Source organism: Amblyomma mixtum, chromosome 3, assembly GCF_055824585.1.
Source record: "Amblyomma mixtum isolate Tamu chromosome 3, ASM5582458v1, whole genome shotgun sequence".
Classification (NCBI taxonomy): Eukaryota; Metazoa; Arthropoda; class Arachnida; order Ixodida; family Ixodidae; genus Amblyomma; species Amblyomma mixtum.
The window spans coordinates 78,076,527-78,101,000 of record NC_143014.1 but is presented as its reverse complement, the minus strand read 5'-3'; the positions used below and the strand labels follow the sequence as shown (position 1 = coordinate 78,101,000).

General features: G+C 45.9%; 1 protein-coding gene across 6 annotated transcripts in view; it reads left to right on the top strand.

Annotated features, from left to right (window-relative positions):
- LOC149350698 (uncharacterized) overlaps nt 1-24,474 on the top strand; it is a 121,721-nt gene that overhangs the window by 76,437 nt on the left and 20,810 nt on the right. For 5 of the 6 annotated variants that reach the window (XM_089579812.1, XM_089579816.1, XM_089579815.1 and 2 more), the window contains exons 2-6: nt 13,605-13,750; nt 17,781-18,006; nt 18,915-19,052; nt 19,471-19,733; nt 21,931-22,196. In XM_089579812.1, coding sequence (XP_089435938.1) covers nt 13,645-13,750; nt 17,781-18,006; nt 18,915-19,052; nt 19,471-19,733; nt 21,931-22,196 — 999 coding nt within the window. In that variant the 5' untranslated portion in view covers nt 13,605-13,644. The remainder of the gene's footprint in view (nt 1-13,604; nt 13,751-17,780; nt 18,007-18,914; nt 19,053-19,470; nt 19,734-21,930; nt 22,197-24,474) is intronic. The other variant, XM_089579814.1, reaches the window with a different exon arrangement.

The following is a 24,474-nucleotide window of genomic DNA, read 5'->3' as shown; positions in this document are numbered from 1 at the left end:
AAGTCTTCCACGACACGACGAGGTTTCCACCAGGCGCTCGGGACTCTAACGCTGCAATTTTGAGTCCATGGTGAAATCTCGCTTGATGCTATTCATTGACTATGTATAAAGAATGATGCCGCTGACTTTCCCTTAGTGATTTACCACATCAAGAGAGTCGTTTATTCACGGCACTGCGCACTTAGCACGTTGCCCTCAATCGCGCGACACTTAGATGCCTTAAAAATGCAGGGAAAACGTTTGTGAGGTAGGTAGCTGCGCCCTAACTCTGATGTGGGCCGTGAAGTGAAGCAGCAGACACCATTGTGAGTTTGGTTTACAGTTCGATTCCTTTCGCCTTTGATGTCCACCCTAGAGTACGGCAGGTGCTGTAACTATTGGCCGGGCACCCCAGTCTCCTCCGAACACAGCCCCTTTTCAAAAATATAGGCCCACCTATGTGGCAGGCGGGCCACCTAGGGCACAGGTTAATGGATCAATGTCCATATATGCTTTGCAGGTTGCGTTAGCACGGGACAAACGAGGGAAAAAGAGGGACAGGGGACGAGCGCTAACTTGCAACTGAAAAAAACGGAAGCAGAATTACGAGCTCGAGGAATTGAATTCGCATTCCCAGCTATCCACAAGGCGGCAGGATAAAGACAATCTGAACCTAGATAATGTGGGGCTAAACGACGAGATAAAATTGCACGGAAAGTAACGGAAGCGCCTCTTCCACCTTCAAGCAGCAAAACCCAGGAAATTACGCAGCAAATAGATTCCTTTCGCAACAGAACAGTAGACGCTTCACTCTTCACTTTTTCAGTTGCAAGTTAGCGCTCGTCCTGTGTCACACTCTTGTCCTCGTTTGTATCGCGCTAAGCCAACCTGCAAATCATGAATCACCAACTGGCCCAAAACTCCACTTTGCTAGAGCCCATATATGCGGATTTGGAAATTCTCGACTTTACATTCATAATCCATGGGAGTCCTCATGGCACTCCTGGCGCAGTGGTGCAGCGGTTAAGCGATGAGCGGCTCTGCCACCGGTGGGTCTTGTACGACCCATGTTGTTCTTCCCGAGCAGCCTCTCGCGACCACTTCATTTATTTAAACGCCGCCTGCCACTGTGGTCAGTTTGCGATGACGCCTCAATGTCGCGTCAGATCAGTTATACAAGATCAGTTATACATATTAAGGGCTATTTATCGATTACATGATCAACAGTTTGCGCAAAGGAATACAGGTCAGGTAAAAACAGCAGCAAACAAGAAATCTGGAATATAAGTCTACGAATAGACCCGTTTTTACTTTCCGTTTTCGTATGGTTTTTCGTACATGAAAAAAGTCTAAAGCACAAAGACTCCTCAACAAAAATGATGGCTCTCACTGGATTATAATAAGTCCGAAGACGGACTTGTTTTAGTGGAGTTTTAATTCTGCTTTTAGTAATTTTAATTGCCATAATATAACTGCTGATACGAAGCGCCGCGCTTCTTCCCTTTTAAGTGCCGGGTATGGCGGGCTGCTTTTCGCTTTTAAGTCGCACACTACTAACTATAGCACAACGCTCGGCGTTAGTGAAGCACATACAAGGTGTTAATTTTGTACAGCGCAGATGTTTCTTAAAAGGAAAAATTCAGAGGTTAATTAGAAAATGCTAGAGAATTATTGGAATGTTTGCAGGGATAAGGCGGCCGCGGCTAGCGCAGGACAGGCCTTTCAAAAGTCTGTGCCTATATAAGCCACTGTAAAAAAAAAAAAAAAAGTTACGCGTTGCATCTCCGGTATGGTGCGGCATCCGAAGCGCTCAGCGGAGCGGAGCACTCCACCACAAAAGCTTGACTGGCCGAAGTGCTTTGCGCAGCAGATATTGCACCGGCCAGTGCCGTGTCTGTGGGCGAGGAACGAACACCACCCGCTCATCCGACAATGCGCGCGACGCGCTGCGGCGACGTTTTCGTTAGCTCGTGTTCTTGCGTCAACCGCTGTGCGGCGACGCGATTCTGCGCTCCGTGTTTACAAATCCGGCGGGTCTTCGCGGTCGGCTTTCACTGCAGTAATCGAGGCGGGCTTACTTTTGCTCCCTTTTTTTCTTTTTCCCTGAGCCTTGTTATTCTGCGTTATCCTACGCTGTTATCCTGCGTTGTTTTTTTACAGACGCGTGCTGTCGCCGAGTAGCTTGGCGGAAATGGCAGAGATAGGCCATTTCCATGCGGCATACAGAGCTTCCCACGGGACGTGTGACTCGCCGCTGTTGTGGGGCCCTCTTTATCGGCCTCTCATTTTTCGGTCACTACTGGCAGAAGATTAGTCACTTCCTGCTGCCTCTCCTATGCTTCAAGTGACTTGACGCGTCTCTTTTGGGGGCAATATTGCCACCGATTTCAGAACCGTTCAGCTGGGCACGGAAAGGTGTTTGCGACCGTGGCAGCGGCCATTCAGATCAGCTGCGACCGGAAAATCACTGCACCTGTTTTCGGGGGTTTATCCCTTAAATTCCCCCGCATGCCTGTCACTGAACCGCTGTGAGAAAAAAAAAACTATAAGCATTTAAACACTTATTCTACGCGAAAGCCAATTTTCGTTGACTGCGTTCCAAAATCGAGGCCTGCATTTTGGTTTCACCGGAAATCTCTGACGTCTGTATAATCATCGCTTCCTCCATATCAATGCCATCCCCACTGATCGCTTCGGAGCGGGACTCCTTTGAACTCTTCGGTTCGTTTGCGTGTGGTGACATGGCGCCACTTATGTGAAGCGACGGCTTACATCACAGCTGCTGCAGCCTAATGCTGCTCCGAAAATCACCGTGCAATCAAAAAGGGCATAAAAAACTCACAGGACAGTTACGAGTGAGTAATGCTAATGTATGAGCCTTCCGCTGCGGTGTCAGAACAGAAAAAAAATTTCATACATGTTCAGTTTTGAGTTTTATTAATTTTAATGCGGCGGTGACGGAGTGTGATCCCTAGAGCGAGTTGTTATATGCTAAACGTATTGGATTAAATCGTATGTGTTAACCTTATCGCCCTCCCCACATGCAAGTAAAGGATTCTGTCATACTGCTTCAGACGGAAGATCCTGCCCGGTGAAATCAAGGTTATGTTCGGGATTGTTGAGCCGTCTGGGGGCTATGCACGAAGAATCACAAAGTTACTCAAGTCGGATTTCTGTTGAACCAGGAGAATACCTCTTATGAGAGTACAAGAAGCAAGACCCCCGCCCCCTCCCCCACCAAATCACAGAAGCATCGCGTTCGTATGAACCAGAGGAAAGTGATCTTTGTGAACACGGGCACCCTTCTCCGTTCTCTTGCCTCCCTGCGTCGACCGTGTCTCTTCGTTGACTCCGCTCTCCTAGGGACCTCCTCACCCAGCGGGCCATTCATCGTCGCCGCTCCCGCCGATGCTTACTTTGCGTAGGGAAGGCAACGGACCCTGCGAGTTCCTGGGAACGCACGGCTTTTACGTCGAGTTCCTTCACTCCGCCTAAACCCACGGATCCCTTTTCGGGACGGCGGCGGGATCAGGTGTCCTTCCGTGCGCAGCGCATTTCGCACCCGCTGGCGTCTCCCGTCTTCTTCTGGCCGACTGTCCGGAGTCTGCTGGCGGACCCACTCGCCATCTCGAACGGCTGTGTAGCATGTGGCGTCCGCTACCGATGATGATGTTTAAAAAAATTCTTTTTTATGAGAGTAAATGGCGCAGTAATTGTCTCGCATCTCGGTGGGCACCCGAACCGCGCCGCAAGGGGAAGGGAGGAAGGTGGAAGTGAAAAAAGAGAGAAAAAAGTGGAATAATTTCGTCCAGCTGGGGATCTTTAACGTGCACTGACATCGCACAGCACACGGGCGCCTTTTGCGTTGCGCCTCCATCGAAACGCGGCCGCCGCGTCCGGGTTCGAACCCGGGAACTCCGGCTCCCTAGACGAGAGCCCTAACGACTGAGCCACCCCGGCGGTTGGACGCTAGCGTTTGAGCGGACGCTGTGCGGACGTGCTCCGCATGTGCTCCCGCCTTCAGACCAATTTTCGGTGGAACACGCTGTGCTTCGGGCTTGCTTTTGTTGGGACCATCTGCAGGAAGTTGCGCTGTTCCTGTGGACACCAAATTTCATCAAGTTTGCCCCCTTTTTAGGGGTTTTTCTCATGGTTTTCCCACTCAACCACGGTGCGGGAAGGTTAGGCCTAATTAATAGGCCGAGCCGACGCTGACGGCACCGGGCTCCGGGGCTGTGACTTGTGGTTGCGGGCCTTTGTGAGGCTTAAGACAGTGGAGCACTCCGTTCAGGGAGAGTCTATAACGCCGGAAGAGTTCGATGCGGGAGAATGGGTCTGGGTTTCGAAGGCGAAAGATCGATTCAAGAAGTCTGTGTACGGTGACCTCTCCGAGAGTAGGTCTAGCGAGAAGCAGGCGGGCAGCGACGGGCGCCAGGCGCACGGGCAGAGCAAGTCAAGCGGGGGAAATATACAGGACGCATTTGCAGTTGCGGTGGTGTAGGGGCGAAGACGCTTGGTCACCACTGGATTAATGAAAACCCGCTCCTCAGTAAATGCAGAGGAGGCGGCGATAGCGCTATAGCTATAGCTAGTACTAAAGCTGACCTGATTTTCAGCGTCTCAAAAACAACCATCCGAACTTTGGCGAGGGGCAGAATGTCACAGCGGCATGATTGCTAAATCGGGCCACGGGGGCGATGGACTAGGGAGGTTGAATTTATTTGTGTGCAGCAACACTCTGGGAACCCTGGGAACGAGGCGGCTCACATGAATGCTCGAGGTTTCGTAGCCGCGCGTTCCGGGGAGGTCTACGAAAGATGGGCTGGTGTCCTTTCACGACCTCTTTCACGACAACCTAACCATTACAAACTCGAGCGGAGAATTTACCCGCCCCCGGACAAGCAATTGGTAAAGGCGCAGGAATGCGTCTGGCGAAGATTGCAGACGAGGTTGTTCTTCAACCCATACGTGTTAAACAAAATCTACCCGGACATTCAGCCGGAATGTGGATGGTGTCAGGAGCTGGCAACCTATGACCACATATTATGGAACTGTAGCGTAGCGCCACCACCGGCGGATATTATACGTGATCTTCCTCTCGAGCAGTGGGAGGCCGTGCTGGCCAGCTCTGACCCGGTAGTCCAGACCATGGCCGTGGAGTGGGCCGCCCAGGTCGCCGTCAGCCATGGGTTGATGGCCATCTAGCGCGGAATCGTGTACACATGCGTTCCGACGAAAATTTTTCCATCTATCCATTCACACCGCGGCGGGTGATGTTGCGATTATTATTAAATTTTAAAGGGGAGGGGTTATAATGCACGCACGCACACGTATTATCGCGCTCAATATATGAGTTGCAACGCGCAGTCATCGACCGGAGCTCGTTCCGTGGTGTGCGCCCTCCCAACAGTCGCTCGGTATTCTGGGAGAAACTGCCGTTCCAGGAAACGATCGCACCTCCTGTGAGGAAAAAGCCTTCTGTAATTGAAATGCATTCTATTTGGCTGTTTTTTTATCTCGTCTGCATGTGCTGCTGAAAACGAGAGTTGCGAAGAACATGAATTCGTGGCAGACGCTAGCCACAACCCAGACGCTGTGCCCTGCACCGGATGGCGTTGCTGAAATTCAACAGCCTGATGGCAAATAGAGGCCGATTAGTGCACATTCAATGCTTTCAGCACAAATGCTTCGCTGTTAGTCATTGCAGTATCTGTTAAACCTGAGGCCCAGAGCCAAAAAGAAACCTATACTGCTCGTGAAATCGCACCCAAGCATGGCAAGAGTAAGCATTAAATTTCAGGCTAATCGCATAGCGTCTTGAGCTGAATTTGGCTCGAAACGAAATGCTAGGAAGCTTTTTTGTTGTTGCCAGGTGACAACGAATGATCATTTTAAGCATGCAGAAAATCAGCGCGCCTGTTTTTATTTTTTATTTTAACGCAGGAGAGCTGCGTATCACACGTGGGTGCAAAATGGGACATGCTTCGCTACCACCTAAGTTTGTACAAATGTAATTTTTTGTGTCGAAAAAACTGTTCTCACACAAGTGAGACATTGGATCTTGTTCAGAAAAGTGCAGCAACTTCATTTCTAGAAAAAACAAATTTCTTTTAAATTTTATCCTACCCTGTTCCCTGCACTGACATCGCACAGCACATACAGGGAAATCTCTCATTTCGCCTCCATCGAAATCCGACCACCGGGGTCGCGATCGAAACCGCGTCTTTCGCGTCAGCAGCTAATCACCATAACCACTGAGCCATCGCGGCGGCTAAGTGCGCGTTAATATTTGCTTAACATGTGCAACACTTGCGCACAAAAATTTTGAGGATTGGAAAATTGTACGACACTGTTATGGCAATATTGAAGGCAATGGTCCGTTCTTCTGATATATAGCAAAACCTTTTCAAGCGTTTCCATCGATCGCGTCGAACAGTTAAGTCTGCCATAGAAAAGCAATGGGGAACACTTTTGACGACAGCAAAAAAGTTAATAGAAAAAGAAGTACAAGACTGCTGTCGGGTGATCTGCGGATGCATTGATAGTTATTGTGAAATCTTACATTATATGAAAAAATTGCGTTCATAAACGGTTTCTCACTCAATAATGCTTTTGTCCAGAACCATTCGGTATGAATATTGGTATCATTCACAGCATGTGTGAAAATGCTTTATTCATGGCTTTGCGCTATATTCTGACAAATTTTGAAAAAGTTCGGACACGCCTAAGATTATAACTGGTTCCATCACCGCCACTGTCGATGGTCACGGGTTGTTCTTCGCGCAGTCTTTTTAGACAGTGACAACTGTAGCGCTTTTGCAGGCGATATGGCGAAGTCCCCTCTACAGCCGTGAGTACATGTGCTGTGGCCCGAAAATCGAACTGTCCAACGGCATCAGAAGCATGCAGTACATAAAACTTGGTGAGGCAGCAGATATGTTTTCACGTGCATCCTCAACATCAAACATTTTTTGGTCATCATTGTTCTCTTCATTGTATCACTATTGTTGTACACAATTTACCTTCAATTGAAGCTCCAATTTTTGTGTTAGAAGCCGCGTGCGCGAGATGAAGACTGCTTGATACGAGCTCAATGCCATAGTGTTTTCCTGCGATAGAAAGTGTGTAGAATGTTTAAGAAATTTTCATCATCGCGTCTTCATGCAGTGTACAAACTGAGGTCATCTTTATGAGGGATGTTTGGCTGTGATTCCCTCAAAACGCACTCAAGACATTCTGTTAAGGTCGCGGTTTGGACCGTCTGATGATGTCCTCAGAACGTTTAGTGTGGTCTGGGTTGTTCAAGATCTGATAAATTACTGGTCCCAGCTTGTGCAGTAATAGATTTCGTAGTCGTACTATATCTAAATCACTAAATATGTTCACTGCATATGTGAAAAAAGGGTTACTTTGAAGGCGCTGGAGGTGTCAAAGTTGCGTGCCGTAAGTCTTGTCCATGATGAACGACAGTACTCTGCATGATCTTAAATTAACGCGTTATAGAGTTATAATATTGCCGCAATGCTTTGTAATGTTTATTTCTTCATGCTCAGTGCCGCCGGCGCACGGCTTAATTACTCCATTTGTGACGCAGGATGGGACCAGATTTAGTTCGAATGGTCGCAACCAGGCGGAGCAGATTCTACGTTATCCCAGACTGTTGTGGCTAGTTTGCGCGCCTGATCTCGAAAGTTCGTTGTCAGCTTTAAACTGAGCACGGCCGAGAGCTGCGAGCATTCTGTTCGACGCCTGCCGAGCACGCTTGTGGCTATCGCCACCGCCGAGTCATTTAGTTCTTTGTGGGCGCGAGTCAGCCCAATAAACGGTTGTTTTCGGAAGCCCTCTTTGCTGTCTTCCAGACTGGCGGACTGCCATCACCACTCCGTGACAATGTCATAGAAAGTAAAAGCGAGTTTTCAATATTCTGTATCTACCAACCATTTATTACCTAGCAAAATGGCAGTTCTACGTGGTGTTCCCCAGGACTCATTCTTAGGGCCACTGCTTTTCCCGAGCAATAATGTAACAACCCTCGACCGGGACCGAAAACCTCTATCAAGATTGAATTGGTCGTGCAGCAACGCCGGGTCTGCGTTGAGTTCTCTGATGGTCGAAAGTGCCCGTGTGACAGCGGTATAAAAGCCAACTAGGCAGATCGTAAACATAATTAAGAACAATAGCAGGCCGTGACTTTATACCTCGACTTTACGCGTACTCATCACGCACCGCAACTTTTCAAATGATGCGGTCTGCCACTTCATTATCAGCCAAAAAGCACACACACCGATGACTCAGAAAATTTTTCCCCGCGCAAGTTGCTGTCTCTCGTTATCCGCCTTTCACTGTTCGTCTGAGACATGGGGAAAGGCTTAGATGATACCAGGAGGGGTGAGCCAGCCGTTCCTGACGGAGTTGAGGCAGCGATGCAGCAGAAGAGCTATGGGAGAAAGACTAGATACAAAGAGCGAGGGGAAAGGGAGACGAAAGCAGGGCAGTGAGCTACAGCGAATAATGACAGGCCGCAGCAGTGAATAATTCGCCGCAGACATGAGATACAAGAATTGACAAACAATGAAGAGACTTGATGAGGCCATTCGAAAAACAATGGTTTCTAATTTGTACATGCAAATATGAAACAGAAAAAGTGGGATCGAAAAATACAGCCTAATCGGCAAACACACGAAGTGCGAACAGCAAGAACAATCGCATGTACATTCAAGTCAGTCGTGCAAAGAGTGCAGTAGTTTAGGCTGAACAGAGCATCTCGCGGCTACAGTCGGACGCAACTCAAGAATGAAGCCGCAGATGCCCCCCTCAAAGGAGGCCCTTAATGCCCTTTCATGTCGACCGATTTTTATGACGCCGCGGTTAATCTGATTGAGCCATGCTTAATGCCCTTTCATCTGCCGCCCCCTGGGATGCCTTCCTAGCAGATCCAAGGATATTAACCATGCCGTCGTGAGAATCGATCGACGCCATTGGCTGGAGGTCCTCTTTTGAAGGGGAAATACCGCTTCCTTGTACCCGACCATAGTCTTTTTTTTTTGTCCTCTCTACTAGAAAGTGCAGAGGAAATAAGCTACGGAAACCCTTGAAGCTCTCTGGTGGCGTCCCCTATGAACTGATTAGTCAGATGTCGGTGGCGGCCTTCTGCTATATTCTGTCAAACATAACCATGTTTTGAGAGGCGTTGAGTAGTTCATCTGAACCCCTAAATTGGCGTGGAATGGCAAACCTCCCAGCTTTAGACCAATCATGTAGCCGGATTTTGGTACATGGGCCCGTAGTGTATTGGTGCGAAAGCACTATTCCGATGGGTAAACCCCAAGGAAGATCTTGCGATGTATGTGGGCCTGTGCCAAATAAAGAATTGAAATTAATATTGCCGTTACTGGGGTTTCGCACCCGCGGCGGCGCGAACAGATCAGCTTCGATAACCTGTGCACGCGAGGACTATGCTATCGCCGCAGCCGATCACGCCCCCTGTTAAACTGCAACACACTCTCGCACCGGGCATTGCACGTCGTCATCTTAATCAACTAATACTAGCATCGAACTAATGTCGTCACCAGACGTGCCGACGACCAAGCAAAGCAAAACCATGAGCCAACCAGGCTATAGACACATGCTTTCGCACGTCTACTCGGTTGAACTTCGTTAAAACGCTACCACATTTTTTTTTTTTCGCAACTGATGCGATGAAAGAGCTCCGAGGGGACGCGTGCGATGGTGTTAGTGTCGGTGGTCACGTGCGCAGTCGCTGTAATCGCTGTCCGCAGCGGAAGCTTCCCAGCCAGTTGTTTCCCACACGCTGCTGCGCTTGAGAGAGCTGTTCGCCGTTATCTGCGCAGAAGCCCATTGTAGTCATCTACACGACATTTTTTTTTTATCGGCACCGCGCGAAAACTGAGCACGCTGCGCAGTTCCTGTGTGGTGTGTGCGCTGCAGACAGTGCTGTCTGCAACAGCGCCTAGTAACGTCGCTGAGTTTACCTTTCCAGCGCGAGGCAAGCTTAGGAAATGCTCGCCGCTGACGCTGAGAGTTTGAGTAAAGCGCCACTCCGTTACCAACCCGAAGCAATCTTCGGGAGCAAACAGCACGATCACTCCCCTCCAGTATCACGCGATCGCTATCGGACTGGTGGGAATGGTACGTTGGTGTGCCCATGAGAAAGCGCCATCTGGATATCGCATGAACATGCTCTTTGTTAGGCTTCAAAACCACGAAATCTCTTAATAAACCATAAAAAGTAATCCTTATTGGTTTAGGAAAGATAAGACGAAGCTAGAGAGAGAGCAGAAAGAGGTGGAAGCGAAACGAAACCGCGATGCACGTATATATAACGTACTTGGAACCTCAGATGTAAGTATACCTCATGGAATGCGCAGTGGTAATAGTGCATGGCGTTTATGTATGCGCAAAGACCTGACGTAAGGTAAATAAAAGATCACTGGCGACACTCCGGCGCGGCTTCCACCCATGGTTGTGCGGTACGCCACCGTACTGGCATGCTTGACTAGCTTGTGTTCTTACGCAGGCCGTCTTTGCCAAAAGTAACCAGCCAACGGGGGTTACGTTTCCTAGCCGTGCAGCGGATCACTATGGCACCCCTTAAGCTTTAAATCTGTGTCGAGACTTTTCAAGCAGCAGCTTGAAGCTGCCGTGTCGCAGAAAGAGCGGCGGCGTTGGCCATGAGCGAAAAATCACAAGATAAGCAACTAATTATTAAATTCAGCTGAAAGGAAAATTTGGTTAAGGCGGGAATCAAACCCAGGACCTTCGGATTGCGACACGGACACGCTACCCATAGACCACGAAGGCTTTTTTCTTTATCCCCTTTATTTCATAAAGCAATACAAACTGAATTAATCGAAAAGGTGAGCCTTTTTAGACAACTACTCTCACTATAAATTATTCTAGTTTGCCACTTCCTCCAGTGCACTTATCCTCTCTGGTACACATGGCTGAGCTTTCAAAACCTCTATAACTTGGCGAGCACAGGCCACGAAGGCTTGTTTGTTCAAGGTGGACCTAGCGAATGCGTTTTGATCTGTGACTTAGGGACATGTACAGATGCGGACAACAGTAAATATTAGTATGCTAATGAGGGATTAGGTAAATGAGTAGACGTTGCGAACGGGACCCGATAACGCTATCCCGTTCTGCTCTTAAAGGTGAAGTGTAAGCGTCCGGCAATTTTTTTTTTTTGTATTTAAGGGTGCCGCAAACTCGAAGCTAAATAGATGCCCAGATGGGCATAAAATCAGTTGTCCTCTAGCACATTCTCTGATAGTAATTAACCTTATTCCGTCAAAAGGTAATAATTTATTCGCGCCCAGAGGGCTTTTCCTGAGCGCAATGGAAATACTCACTTCCTTGAAGGAGTTGGTACGCAGTGCAGGGGGAATGTTTTTCATTCCCATAGGGGGGGGGGAGGTTTTCAAGGTAGCCTCCGGAAATTAATTTTATAACCATTTAGGGCTTAAAGGTACACTGAGGACAACGCTATCAAATTTTTTTGTTAGTAAAATCTGATAGTTCGGCATTTCGCGGCTTTGTTGAGACGGCGGGTCTTTTGAGGGCGGGTCTTTTGAGATGCTTTTGAGGGCTGAGACAGCGGGTCTGGCAAGAAAGTCCTAGCGCCGAGGAGTCGGCAGTGTCACTGTCACTGCCGAGCCACCGCCACGACTGATGTGTAGTGAGTGGTACGTGCGGGCATATTTAAATTCTGTAATAGTAGTAGTCCTCGTAGGGCTGGTTATGCAGCCCAGCGTCATGGTATGTTCACGATGCGAACACGCCGAGTGGTGCGTTTGCTAACGTGGAAGCGCGTTGAACGTTGGCTATACAAAGCTCAATTTCCTTGTCGCAGTTTCGTTGCACGAACTTCGTCCGAGGAGCACTTAGAGAGGCACCTGGTGGCACTTCGTGGAATAATCTGCAATCGAATTTCTTTCTCATGCAGTTTAGGTTTCAACAGCCCAACGGTGACTGTGACGTCAAATTGGGGTTATAGGTCACGTGAGGCATGAAAAAACTGCAATATAATCGCTGCTTCTACATTTGTTGACATTCCGGCCCTTATAAAAAGGTCTATGTACAGTCCATTGACTTCTTATAGACTCTGTTGCCTTCCTATAGATATTTCTTTTTGTCTATTCATAGTCTATAGACTGTCTATAAACAAAAGTCGACTAAAAGTGTATGGCCATAAATCTATAGGTTACCTATAGACTGTCTATAGCATTTGTATTGCCTATAGACTGTTGTCTGGGATTTGTCTATGAAGAGTCTATAGACTTTACAGACAGAATTCTATGGACAGTCTATCGACTGTCTGAAAAAATTTTTGTAAAGGGGCACTTGAGGAAGGCTTGCTTCAGCACTGTAGTAAATTAAAACTATGAAGCACGCTTATATCGCAGTTTTTCCATGCCTCGCGTGACATATAACTACACTTTGACGTCACAGCTATCGTTCGGCTGTTGAAACCAAAACAGCATGACAGAAAAAATCGATTAGAATCAGAATCAGAACGTTTATTCACGCAGAAATTTATACAGAAATATCTGTGCAGTCATCTGGATCCTTAGCCGCTATGGCTAGTGATGGATCCATTACAAACATTGTCAGAGTAAAACTATCAATACTATTGGAGCATTGCTATGGTACATCAAACTGCTTGTTCAGATAGTGCCGTTTTAGTTTAGAAACAAAGTTGGAGGTGTATTTCATGTAACACGGAACGGTATTCCATATTTTAGTTCCGATAAAAGATAAATAATTTAGCGGTCGTAGGTGAATACCACATGGTGATTCAAGCATAGTAGCGTCTTTCGCGTCATTGTAGAAAAGAAAACAGGCCACCAAAATTAGGTGTCTATACTCCTAAGAAAATCGCGCTGTTAATGCATTCCGAGCAGTGACGTTGCCGCAGCCTCGGAAGCGACGCGTAAAGTGGTTACTGTGAAACCTCGTAAAATTGGCCCCTTCACGTCATATACTGCACCTCACACAAGTACGCGATTCCACCGGTTTCATTCTAATCTCTGCGCACTGAACACACAACAAACACAACAACAACTCTCTCTGCAGGTTGTCCTACGTTGACAGCCGCATTCAGACGCTGTCGGCTAACTGAGTACAGAAGTGTATAGCGGTTGATAGAATGTGAATATTCGTAGCAGGAGATACGTCGTCACGCCAGCCATGAGAGGCCATCACATGCCTCCTGGACGGACCACTAGGCGCTTCATATTGCACCACATAATTTTAAAACACTGGCGACCACGATAATTCACTTGGAGCTGCCAAGATTTCGTAGAATTCCCGCTTCACCGCCCACTACTACGTACAGGAGCAGATCTTAATCACAAAGTGATTTTTTTTTTTCACGCTTAGTTATTGCGCACGACTCGCTTTACGGATAGTTTTTCTCGGGAGCCAATGTGTCCGTTTTAACGAAGCACTACCGTGTATACTTGTGGAACTCATGCACAAAGCGACGCACACATGTGTTGCTTTTTCAAGTATGCTCTTCACTAAACGTGTTCCTTCTCTCTCTCAAACCGTGCAGCTCATGATTCTGCAGTGGTACGTATACACACCGGTGTTTGTGCTTGCAGCTCGACCCAACTCGTGGCCTGCCATGGGTGAGCGGTTAACATGAGGAGTTCGTCCTGGAGTCTGTGGATCTTGGTGGCCTTCCTGAGCGCGCTGAGCCCGCCCGGAGAGTGCCGCTATGACTCCAGCCACTGCTACAAGCGGGGCGGTCAGTATTCGCGCAGCGCCCTTCGAAAGCTGTTCGCTCCCAATTAGACTGAGTAGCAGTGAAGACGGAACAGCTATCGCTTTGATTACGGTAGCGCTCTGACTGTAGGCGCTTGATAGGTCTAACGTGGTCATGTCAAGGCGTACTGTAAAGGAAGACAAATGTGCGCAACTTTTCACGCAGTTTTTCACACACTTGCTTGACCGACTCGATTTTTGGATGCTGCAGCATTTTATCAGTTTCAATGAAGTTTATCAATTTTAATTATAAAAAAAGCCGGGCACTTTTGACATCTAAAAGTGCCTCCAAATGAAATGACGAGTTTCGGCAGGCCAGGGGAATAAGAACTATTTTTGTGTTGTACTTATGGCGTCTTGGTGGCCCTTTGCGCAGCAGTGTTTTTTTTTGCTTTATTTGTTCCTCAGACAGTGTCTAAGGGGAGATTAGGCGAAAGTATAAATAGCCTGACGAGGTTTTGACCTCTGTACAAGTTTGTACATTGCTGAAGAGTACCCGGCAGGCATGATAGCTGGGAAATGCGAAAATTGTGTCTCTCTGCTCAGAGATATCAGGCATACGCATGTAATCATGCAAAAGAAATGACTGCAAGTTCCACGGTTGCAGATATGTTCCAGGGCTGAAGCACAATTTTCTTCTTGCTGTCCCATGAACGCACAAATGTTTTCATACTTAGCGCTCATACATTCGCGCAAAATTTGTTCAACTGAAAGGAAAGTACCGAGTTGGATTCGCTGATGGCTATACCACTTTTCCACAGTCAATGCACACACAGTGACCTGGGCATTCTATGCTGGCGGTAAACCTTTCTAAGCAAGACTTTTTTTTTTTTCACTTTTTCCATGACGAATGGCAAGTATATGTACAGGCGCGGTCAGAATAGTATTTCTTAGAATAGAATTTCTTCACCTGTTACGTGAAGAAAATATGGTGCGTCTTTCAGTTTGTACGCAAGCGCACTAGTGCCAATTGCTAGCGTATGTTTCGAGTGCTCCGTAACTCTCGCTGGGTTAGGCGTGAGAGCAATGTAATAGATGAAGCATGCTTCGTATAATTTTGTCTGTGACTGTGCATAACGGTATTTCGTAAACTGCTGTACTAAATTACGTAAAGATAAAGCAAGTCTGATTTTAGCCCTCAGTGATACGGGCTCAAGTTTCATTCTGATTTTAGTAGCATCTTAAAATGTGGAACACCTTGAACAAAGGGTTTAAAAAGCAAGTTTATTGTTATGATTTAAACATCGTCCGCCGAATGCACATACTTTGTGCGCTTTGCTTACCTCTGAAACCTAACTCATCAATTTTTCATATCGCCTTCGAGAAACCAGACGTATACCATTTGCTAACAGAAGCTGGCGTACGCTTACCGTTACTCGGAACTTCTCGAATGCTCGGAAGCTGACATATATTTGTATCTGATATTCTCATGATGTATTCTAGTGTTCTAATACTCCAGTACACGTGCTACCGAGTTAGGTCCTCTGATTCCCACCGAAATGCGACAGCGTTAATTGGCTCACCGCGGGGCTTCATCATCAGCTTGACTACGCCCACTGCAGGGCAAAGGACTCTCCCGTGTCTCTCCTATTAACCCTGTCCTTTGCCAGTTGCGGCCACCGTATCCCCGCAAGCTTCTTAATCTCATCCGCCCACCTAACTTTCTGCCGCCCCCTGCTACGCTTGCCTTCTCTTGGAATCCACTCCTTTACCCATAAGGACCAGCGGTTATCTTGCCTTCGCATTACATGCCCTGCCCAAGCCCATTTCTTCCTCGTGATTTCGTCTGGGATGCCAATAACCTGCGTTTGTTCTCTCACCCGCTCTGCCCGCTTCCGGTCTCTTAACGTTACACCTATCACTTTTATTGCCATAGCTCGCTGCATTGTCGGTAACTTAAGCTGAACCCTCTTTGTTAGCCTTCACGTTTCCGCCCCGCAGGTGAGTGCCGGTAGGATACAGCTGTTGTATACTTTTCTCTTGAGCGATATTGGTAAACTGCCATTCATGATCTGAGAGAACCTGCCATTTGCGCTCCACCCCATTCTTATTCTTCTAGTTATTTCCCTCTCATGATCCGGATCAGCAGCCACTACCAGCGAATCGCAAATTACTTAGGTATTCTTCATTAACTCTTATCCTCAGCTGTTCTCAGTCCAGGCCTCGGAACTCCTCCTGTAAACATGCGATGAATAGCATTAGCGATATCGTGTCTTCCTGCCTGATACCCTTCCTTATTCGAATTTTATTGCTGACTTCATGAAGTATTATGGTAGCTGTGCAGTATAGACATCTTACAGTATTTTCACGTAAGACTCTTTTACACCCTGATTCCGCAATGCCTGCATGTCTGCTGAGGTTTCAACTGAGCCAAATGCTTTCTCGTAATCAATGAACGCTGTGTATAGGGCAAGATGTGTTGCTGGGCGAGTTGGTTGAGCTACATCTTGATAAAAAACAGCGCTTGCAGACAACAAAGGATGAGAACAAGGAGGACACGAAACTGCGCTGACCTACCACTTTATTTCGGAAGGCAGCCAATCCGCACCTTTTATACAGAACCGGAGGGAGTGCTGCGCACGCGCAAAAATCAGCAAAGTGCAAGCACGCAAAGAGCCAACAGATACGCCAACTATTCTTATCGTCACCCATAGCCAATAACGCAGCCCAAACAAGCGAGAAGAAAAAAAGGAGGGGGAGGGGGGGGGAGTAAAAAACTAAAGCGGGGAGAGACAAAGGCAGAGAACAAGTCTTTCTAGAAAGATCCCGGAGAATCCAACAACCAACACGGCTAAACGAGTAACAATGACAGGTGACCAGGATAAAAGCGATAAAACCTGAAGAGACTAACAAAAAGAAAAGAAGAAAAGAAAAGATAAGACAAAAAAAGCAAAGAAAAGGAAAAAAAGGCTTTTCATGCACCTTTTCTTTTTTTCAGTCTGTTTAGGTTTTAGCGCTTTTATCTTTCTCACCTTTCATTGCCACTCGTTTAGCCGTGTTGGTTGTTGGCTTTTTCAGGATCTTTTTAGAATTGTTTATTCTCTGCCTTTGTTTCTCCCCGCTTTAGTTGTTTCCTACCCCCCCCCCCCCCCTTTTTTTTTCTCGCTTGTTTGGGCTGCGTTATTAGTTATGGGTGGCGATAAGAATAGTTGACGTATCTGTTGGCTCTTTCCGTGCTTTGGCGGTTTTTGCGCGCGCGCATCGCTTCCTCCGGTTCTGTATAAAAGGTGCGGATCGGCTGCCTTCCGAAATAAAGTGGTAGGTCAGCGCAGTTTCGTGTCCTCCTTGTTCTTGTCCTTTGTCTGCAAGCGCTGTTTTTTCTCAAGCTGTATATAGGAGTTGATTATATCCTGCGCATTTCTCTATCGCTTGATTGATAGTGTGAACATGGTCTACAGACGAGTATTCTTTACGAAAGACTGACTGATCATATGGCTGATTGAAATCTAAGGTTGTCCTGATTCTATTAGCAATTACCTTAGTAAATATCTTGCAGGCAATAGAGAGTAAGCTTACCGGTCTGTAATTTTTCTCTCCTTTCTTAAGAATTAAGATAATGTTAGCGTTCTTCCAAGCTTCTGGTACGCTCTAAGTCATAAGGCATTGCGTATGCAGGTTTTCTAATTTTTCTAGCACAATCTCTCCTGCGTCCTTCAACAGATCTGCTGTTATCTGATCCTCACGAGCCACGGGACTTAATATACAGCAATGCAAAACTGAGACCTGGTTTAAGCGCGCTACGCGGTTCAAAATCCCGTGTTCACTAGATGACACAAATTATTGCTTTACAAAAGCAGAATTCGCCCCTATTCGGTTGTGAGTGTTCTTGCTAAACAAGAAGAAAAAAATACGTGCGAAAAAGCGCCTGCAGCTCAGGCAAATCCTTTGACGCGCATTTTTGAGGGGCACTTGAAAAAAGATAAGGAAACAAATACATGTTGCTTTTTCTTTGCAATATTCTCCGTGCTTGAGATTAGTGGCTGATCTCCCTCCTTCCACTTGCGTCCACACAGCCGAACAGGTCGAACCCGCGCCCCGCATCATGTACATCAACGGCCGCGAGGAGAGGATCGTGGTTGAAACGAGCCGGCGACCGACGCACCGGTTGGTCACGGAAATGTTCAAGATTATGGTGACTGAGCTTCTGGGCTACGGGAATGTGTCCATTGTGCAAACGAACAACCTCGACCCGGAGTCATCTCTCCGGAGGCTGACCGGATGCTACACGGAAAACTTGGAGTGAGTTCACGCCGTGCTTTGCAGTGGTCAGACGCCCTGTGGCTCGCCAGTCCGGAACTTGCCGGCGAGAAACAGACCAGCTTGCGCTTACAGCGTCTGATGCTGGTCGACTGAGGAATGCTTTAGAAGACGTCGCAGGAACTTTTGTAGCATATGGTCCTGTTGTAAATGATGGGAATCAGATCAAATTAACGGCACTTTGATCCTTGCTGAAAAAAAAAATCGACGTTATTAAACAATATAGAGCCAGACATTAATATTGAAGCGCTAGAGGCGTGAGTTCGAGCTCGTTCGCATCCTAAAGAGAAACAATCAACTTTAACGTAAAGAGGTCGCCCGTTGCCGCGGATAGAGACCTTGTTCAGTACTTCCGGCCAGTGCACTTAGGACACTCGCGTTACACGCCTTTAAATCTGGAACACGTTGCTTATATCTTATCTGAAGCCTCGGCAACGTGCGCTACTTCATAATGATTTGATTTCAGTGGCGCGAGAGCAGCTTCGCCTAACACCACCACGGCTGAATACCCATTTTGCAAAGTATTTCATCCTAGATGAGACGAGCTCAATGCCAGGGAAAAATTTGTCCCCATCGGAAAGCTGCGGTGGGCACTAGATGGCCGTATAGGGATCCAACCCCCCTAGCAACCCAATGAGCACTATGGCAGTCCTGGCGAGCAATCCAAGAGTAAGAAGGGACCTCCAACAATGTTTCCTCGGCCAGCGCCCAGTCACCTCCTTCGCGAAAACATTCCCTCATATTCCTAGGTACTATATGGCGAGACAGGTCGCAAACCTTGTTCGCTTGTTTGGTTTGGCGCGACTAATCAGTTTACTTGCAGATGTATTACCTACTTTTGTTTTGTTTCACTGGGTGCGTACATTCATTGCTGCGTATAACCTATCCAGCGACTGCAACGTCACGGAGGACCACGTTCCCGAGACAATGGTAAACCTAGAGCTGTGGATGGGGCCTTCTTTTGACATTACCCCTTGGCTGAAAAAAAAACGCATCACAGACATGGGTCCTCTGGGCCCTATTGGACGGTGAGTTCAACAATGTTGTTTTGGTGCCATCTTGTCTGATCTAGCTGTGTACAGCTGTCTGTCCTCGTGTGTGTTTTTTGTGGATTCGTGGTTGATTCCATTGCGGCGTCGTGTAGTTCACTCTAACACTCAACAATGCTTTATACTGAAACACAACCGGTGCATGCAATTTATCCGCCTGTTTCTCCAAATATCTTATTTACATGATAAATAAAGGCTATATAGCAGGCTGGTAATTATTTTTTTTTCTAGCTTGTACTGCACTTAGGTTTACGGTCATTTGAAGACGAACTGTCGCTGATCTTACATCTAGTACATCTACAACACACCGTAGTGGCGGTCTGGCCTTCTTACGCGACCAAGTATTAAAAAATATTTTAGTGCTACCATGCCCGTCGCTCAAGTCTCGTTCTCCCAGGTACGGCTGGTATGTGTCGAAACAAACGGTCCAAGAGTTCTGGAACAAATACGACATGGTGTTGGACCACTGGCGTTCGTACCGCTCTCCCAACATGACGTCCATGCTGGATCTGCTGGAGGACCCGAAGCTGCAGGAGCATCTATCCGGCAGCAACGACTACGTATGCAATTACAGTGACTGCCACAAAGGCGTCTACCGATCTCCTCTGTGCCAGCCGAAACGGAACGCTCCCTGCGCCACACTCATCGCCGACTTCCCAGGTGCGTTTATGGTCGCTTGGACGGTTCCGGGGAAATGGGACGAGCAGACAGTGCAGCTGATTCGGCTGATCCCACTAAACCCGATGATAATACTTCTACATCGATTCTTGTCTCTTGCATGTGATGAAGGCGTAGCGCTAAAGCGTTTTTTTTTTTTTTATTTCTAGAATCTAAGGCGGTCCTCGCACACGCAGTGTCCAGCTATACAGTCATCACTGTGCTTCACAGGTGACTCTAGCCTCGTGCATCAGCAGGCCCTTCACGCGACGAAGTAGTTATACCCTCGGACACGGGCTTCTTGGTCCGTACTAACTTTGAGGTGTGCAATTTAGTAGCGGTCGCTGCCAGTACGTAGACGAGGGAAAAAATGCGGTCAGTCTCGCTGCCGAGAATAGGCGCGAGCATCCACTGCGTTACAGGATAAGCGTAGCACGTTCTGGAACGGCTCATGATGCAAGGTGGTATCCGCTCTCGGGTACTGGCCACGGCCTCCGCCCTCGCCCGCGCTTGTGTTTCTCGAGCTAAGCAGCGCACCTTGGCTGCTTCCGTGGTTTGGGGAGTATCTGCCACCAGTCGCTTTTCTGAGACGGGCGACGCGATTGGTGTCCCTCGTCTGTTTAGCTGTTCTGTGCCTCCGCGGTCAGCAGCTTATTTTTTTCGTGCTAGGCAGCGCGCTCATCGCCCCATCGTCCCTAGCTGATTTCGCTTCTTGACACGTCGTAGCACTCATGCGCTCTTCGGCACGTGTCCGGTCGCCTTCTCAGCTTCGTGTGCGGCCACTTGGCGTTGCTATTGGACTCCATTGCACTGCCACGGCTGAAGCGCAGGACGGGCGCATGACAGACGGCGACGGTTTAGACAAGTGCTATACGCCAATTATAAGCAGAGCGAAACGCTGAGGCGACGGCCGATTGGTCTGAGGCGTCGGGGAAATGACGCTACAGTATTTTCGTCGGCGTTCGTTCGAATACCTCTCGGGCCGCTAGGATATATTATGGACGAAAATTTTCGGAACGTCAAGCTACCGCATGCTGCTCGCTCTCACGTATCGTGTTCCGGCTAGTATCGCAGAAGGGCGCGTGTACCATGGTGGTTATTCTAGACCATCACCAGGAATTCGGGACAGCGCCCAGCTAAGCCTAGCGACCTATCATATTCTGTTCTGCAGCAACTCGGTCATTCTCTTTTTTTTTCGATCATGGATGATCTCAACGCGCTAATTTTGAATGCTGAAAGCCATGCGCCGCGTGGTGGCAGCCAAGGGAACTAGAAGCGCTTGATCCGAATTCCTAGTAATCAGAGGAGAGAGCGAGAGCAAGGATGCGGTTAACGGCTGCTGTGTCAAGCCCTGAGTTCTGGGTTCCAAGGGTGGTCTGGAGCTCCGCGATGCGCTGGTCAACCACTTCTCTCATGCGGTGGGTGGGGTGTGGGTTTGTGTTTGGAGACGGTGTCTCTGTTGTTTTGGCAGAACTACATTAATTACTAGTTAAAGCGTTTCGGTAAGCAGCACCTTCTGCAAACCCAAGCCGTGCACAATAATGCCGTATCGTAAGGCCGACATTTGCGCGGCCACATTGTTTTAGCCGCCACTGTGGATCAGTGGTTATGACGCTCGGCTGCTGACCCGAAAGACGCCGGTTCGATCCCGGCCGCCATGGTCGAATTTCGATGGAGATGAAATTGTAGAGGCCCGTGTACTGTGCGATGTCAGTGCACATTAAAGAACCCCAGGTGGTCGAAATTTCTGGAGCTCTTCACTACTGCGTTCCTTACTGCCCGAGTCGCTTTGGGACGGGAGACACCCATAAACCAAACCAAGCCAAGCCACATTGTTTTACGCGCGGTGCCTTTGTGCGCTTAGGTGGACGTAAAGAAATCGTTTTTACGCGTCAGCGGTTTACTTGCAATTTTTGAACACAAACTGTTCCAAGAGCCACTGGCCAAAGATGGATTAAGTAGGCGTAAAATAGGAGTCTCACAGTTGCTTCGTGTTTTTCTGTTTCAGTATGTTGCCTTCTGGGATCTAAAAAGTGAATAATAATAGCAACTTTTGCCGCTTTACCTCAGTCAACCCTGTGGAAGTCTGCGCTAAGTCTAAGTCTGTGTGGAAGTCTGTACGTGTAGCCCTTGCTGCGTACCAATGCTTCAAACATGTTATTGACGGTGGCCTCATCCAATCTGATTCTTGTCGTTCCAGAGAGCTCATACGCCCTCTTGAAGTACCAGATTGAGACGCTCAAGCTGCGCGTGAACGTGGCCTGGATTGGCAAGCACTTGGATCCTTACGTCAACAACATGAGGCAGGCCGGAAAGCCGGTGGTATTCTTCAACTGGAGACCTAGTCCTCTGACATTCAGGAACTACGATTTCATGCGGATAGCGTTTCCTCAATGCGAAGACCGCCAGCTACAGGGAAATCTCAACACGTCAAACTGCCTCTTCGAGGTCAACCACATGGAACGGGCAAGTTTTCCTAAATGCCATCAGTTCAGACGTTGGTGAAAAAAGAATTGTCCACAAAGTTCGAATGAAACGTGTTTGTCTTGCGTACTGCTGATCAAGTAACGATGTAAAGTGGCATGTAAACAAGTAGTAAAGCAAACAATGCAAAAAAAATGCAAGTGGTTGGAGCCAATGTTGTTCAAGAAACTTTTCATTGTCGTCAAGTATGGCAAGTGTCACAACGGCAGCTTCCATGAACAAAGTTACGCGAACATGTTCTCTACTGCCTAGTTTAGGACACGTCAGTCTGGCCCGACGTGCCATTGTGAAATACATGGCAAAACTGCTGCAGTCGTCGACATATTGCTAGGCCTTTTTACACGCAGCTCATGGTACATTTTCCAATCTCTTAGCAGTAAGCCGCTTCAAGCCCAACGTGCTACTAACGACCCTGCACCTCGCCACTTCTCCGTCATGCTGCGCCCCCAGGAGCGCTAATAAGTATTTACTCCAAGACGCATTCGTGAAACCACACTACATATTTTGTGATTTAAGCATTACCTATATTTTAGTGCGACATATTATATTTTGGTGCATGATATTTGCGTCTGGTTTGCAGCGATCCACTTGGTTCTCTGTTGTACCTCTCACGAGCCTTCGAAGCGCAGCACACAAAAAAAATGTTCTTAGTCCTTTCTTGAAGCAACTGCCAAGCTGACAAAATAACTAATCTCCTTTCATTTGGTAAAACACGTTGCGGGGCTAGTTGGTTATGCATTTTCTTTCGTTAAAATTTAAGCAGCGCTAACTTTTAGGACGAATACACAGAGGACATGACAGGACGGGCGCTTTCATTTGCTTTGGGTCGGTAATCCTGCGCCACATTCTTATCGCTTGAACTCCTCTTCATCGCGCGGGGATGTGTGGTTCTTAAGATTTGACCGCCATCGTGGCTGTGGTGTCCAAACTCCTGGCCGCATTTTGATCGAGGCGAGATGCAAAGGCGCCGATGTATTGCGAGTCGTGTGCAGGCTAAATAGCCTGCAGTGGTCACAGCCCCAACCTTCACTATACGGCCTGCCCCGTGATCTGGGTGTAGTGTTGGCACTTCAAAATGCACCAGTCTGTTAACGACAATAAAACGGAGCGTCGAGCTAGTTGGTACATACTGCTGGGAAAAAAAACAGCGCTGAGACGAGGGACAAAGAAAGAAGTCAACAGGACCACAGTTCATGACTGTGAACTAAAGTATCTTGATCCAGGTGATTGATGTATGACTATAGCTTTTGGTGTTGCCATGCGCTCTTGGTTGTCGACTGAGTATATATATATATATATATATATATATATATATATATATATATATATATATATATATATATATATATATATATATATATATATATATATATATATATATATATATATATATATATATATATATATATATATATATATATATATATATATATATATATATATATATATATATATATATATATATATATATATATATATATATATATATATATATATATATATATATATATATATATATATATATATATATATATATATATATATATATATATATATATATATATATATATATATATATATATATATATATATATATATATATATATATATATATATATATATATATATATATATATATATATATATATATATATATATATATATATATATATATATAATATATATATATATATATATATATATATATATATATATATATATATATATATATATATATATTATATATATATATATATATATATATATATATATATATATATATATATATATATATATATATATATATATATATATATATATATATATATATATATATATATATATATATATATATATATATATATATATATATATATATATATATATATATATATATATATATATATATATATATATATATATATATATATATATATATATATATATATATATATATATATATATATATATATATATATATATATATATATATATATATATATATATATATATATAATATATATATATATATATATATATTATATATATATATATATATATATATATATATATATATATATATATATATATATATATATATAATATATATATATATATATATATATATATATATATATATATATATATATATATATATATATATATATATATATATATATATATATATATATATATATATATATATATATATATATATATATATATATATATATATATATATATATATATATATATATAT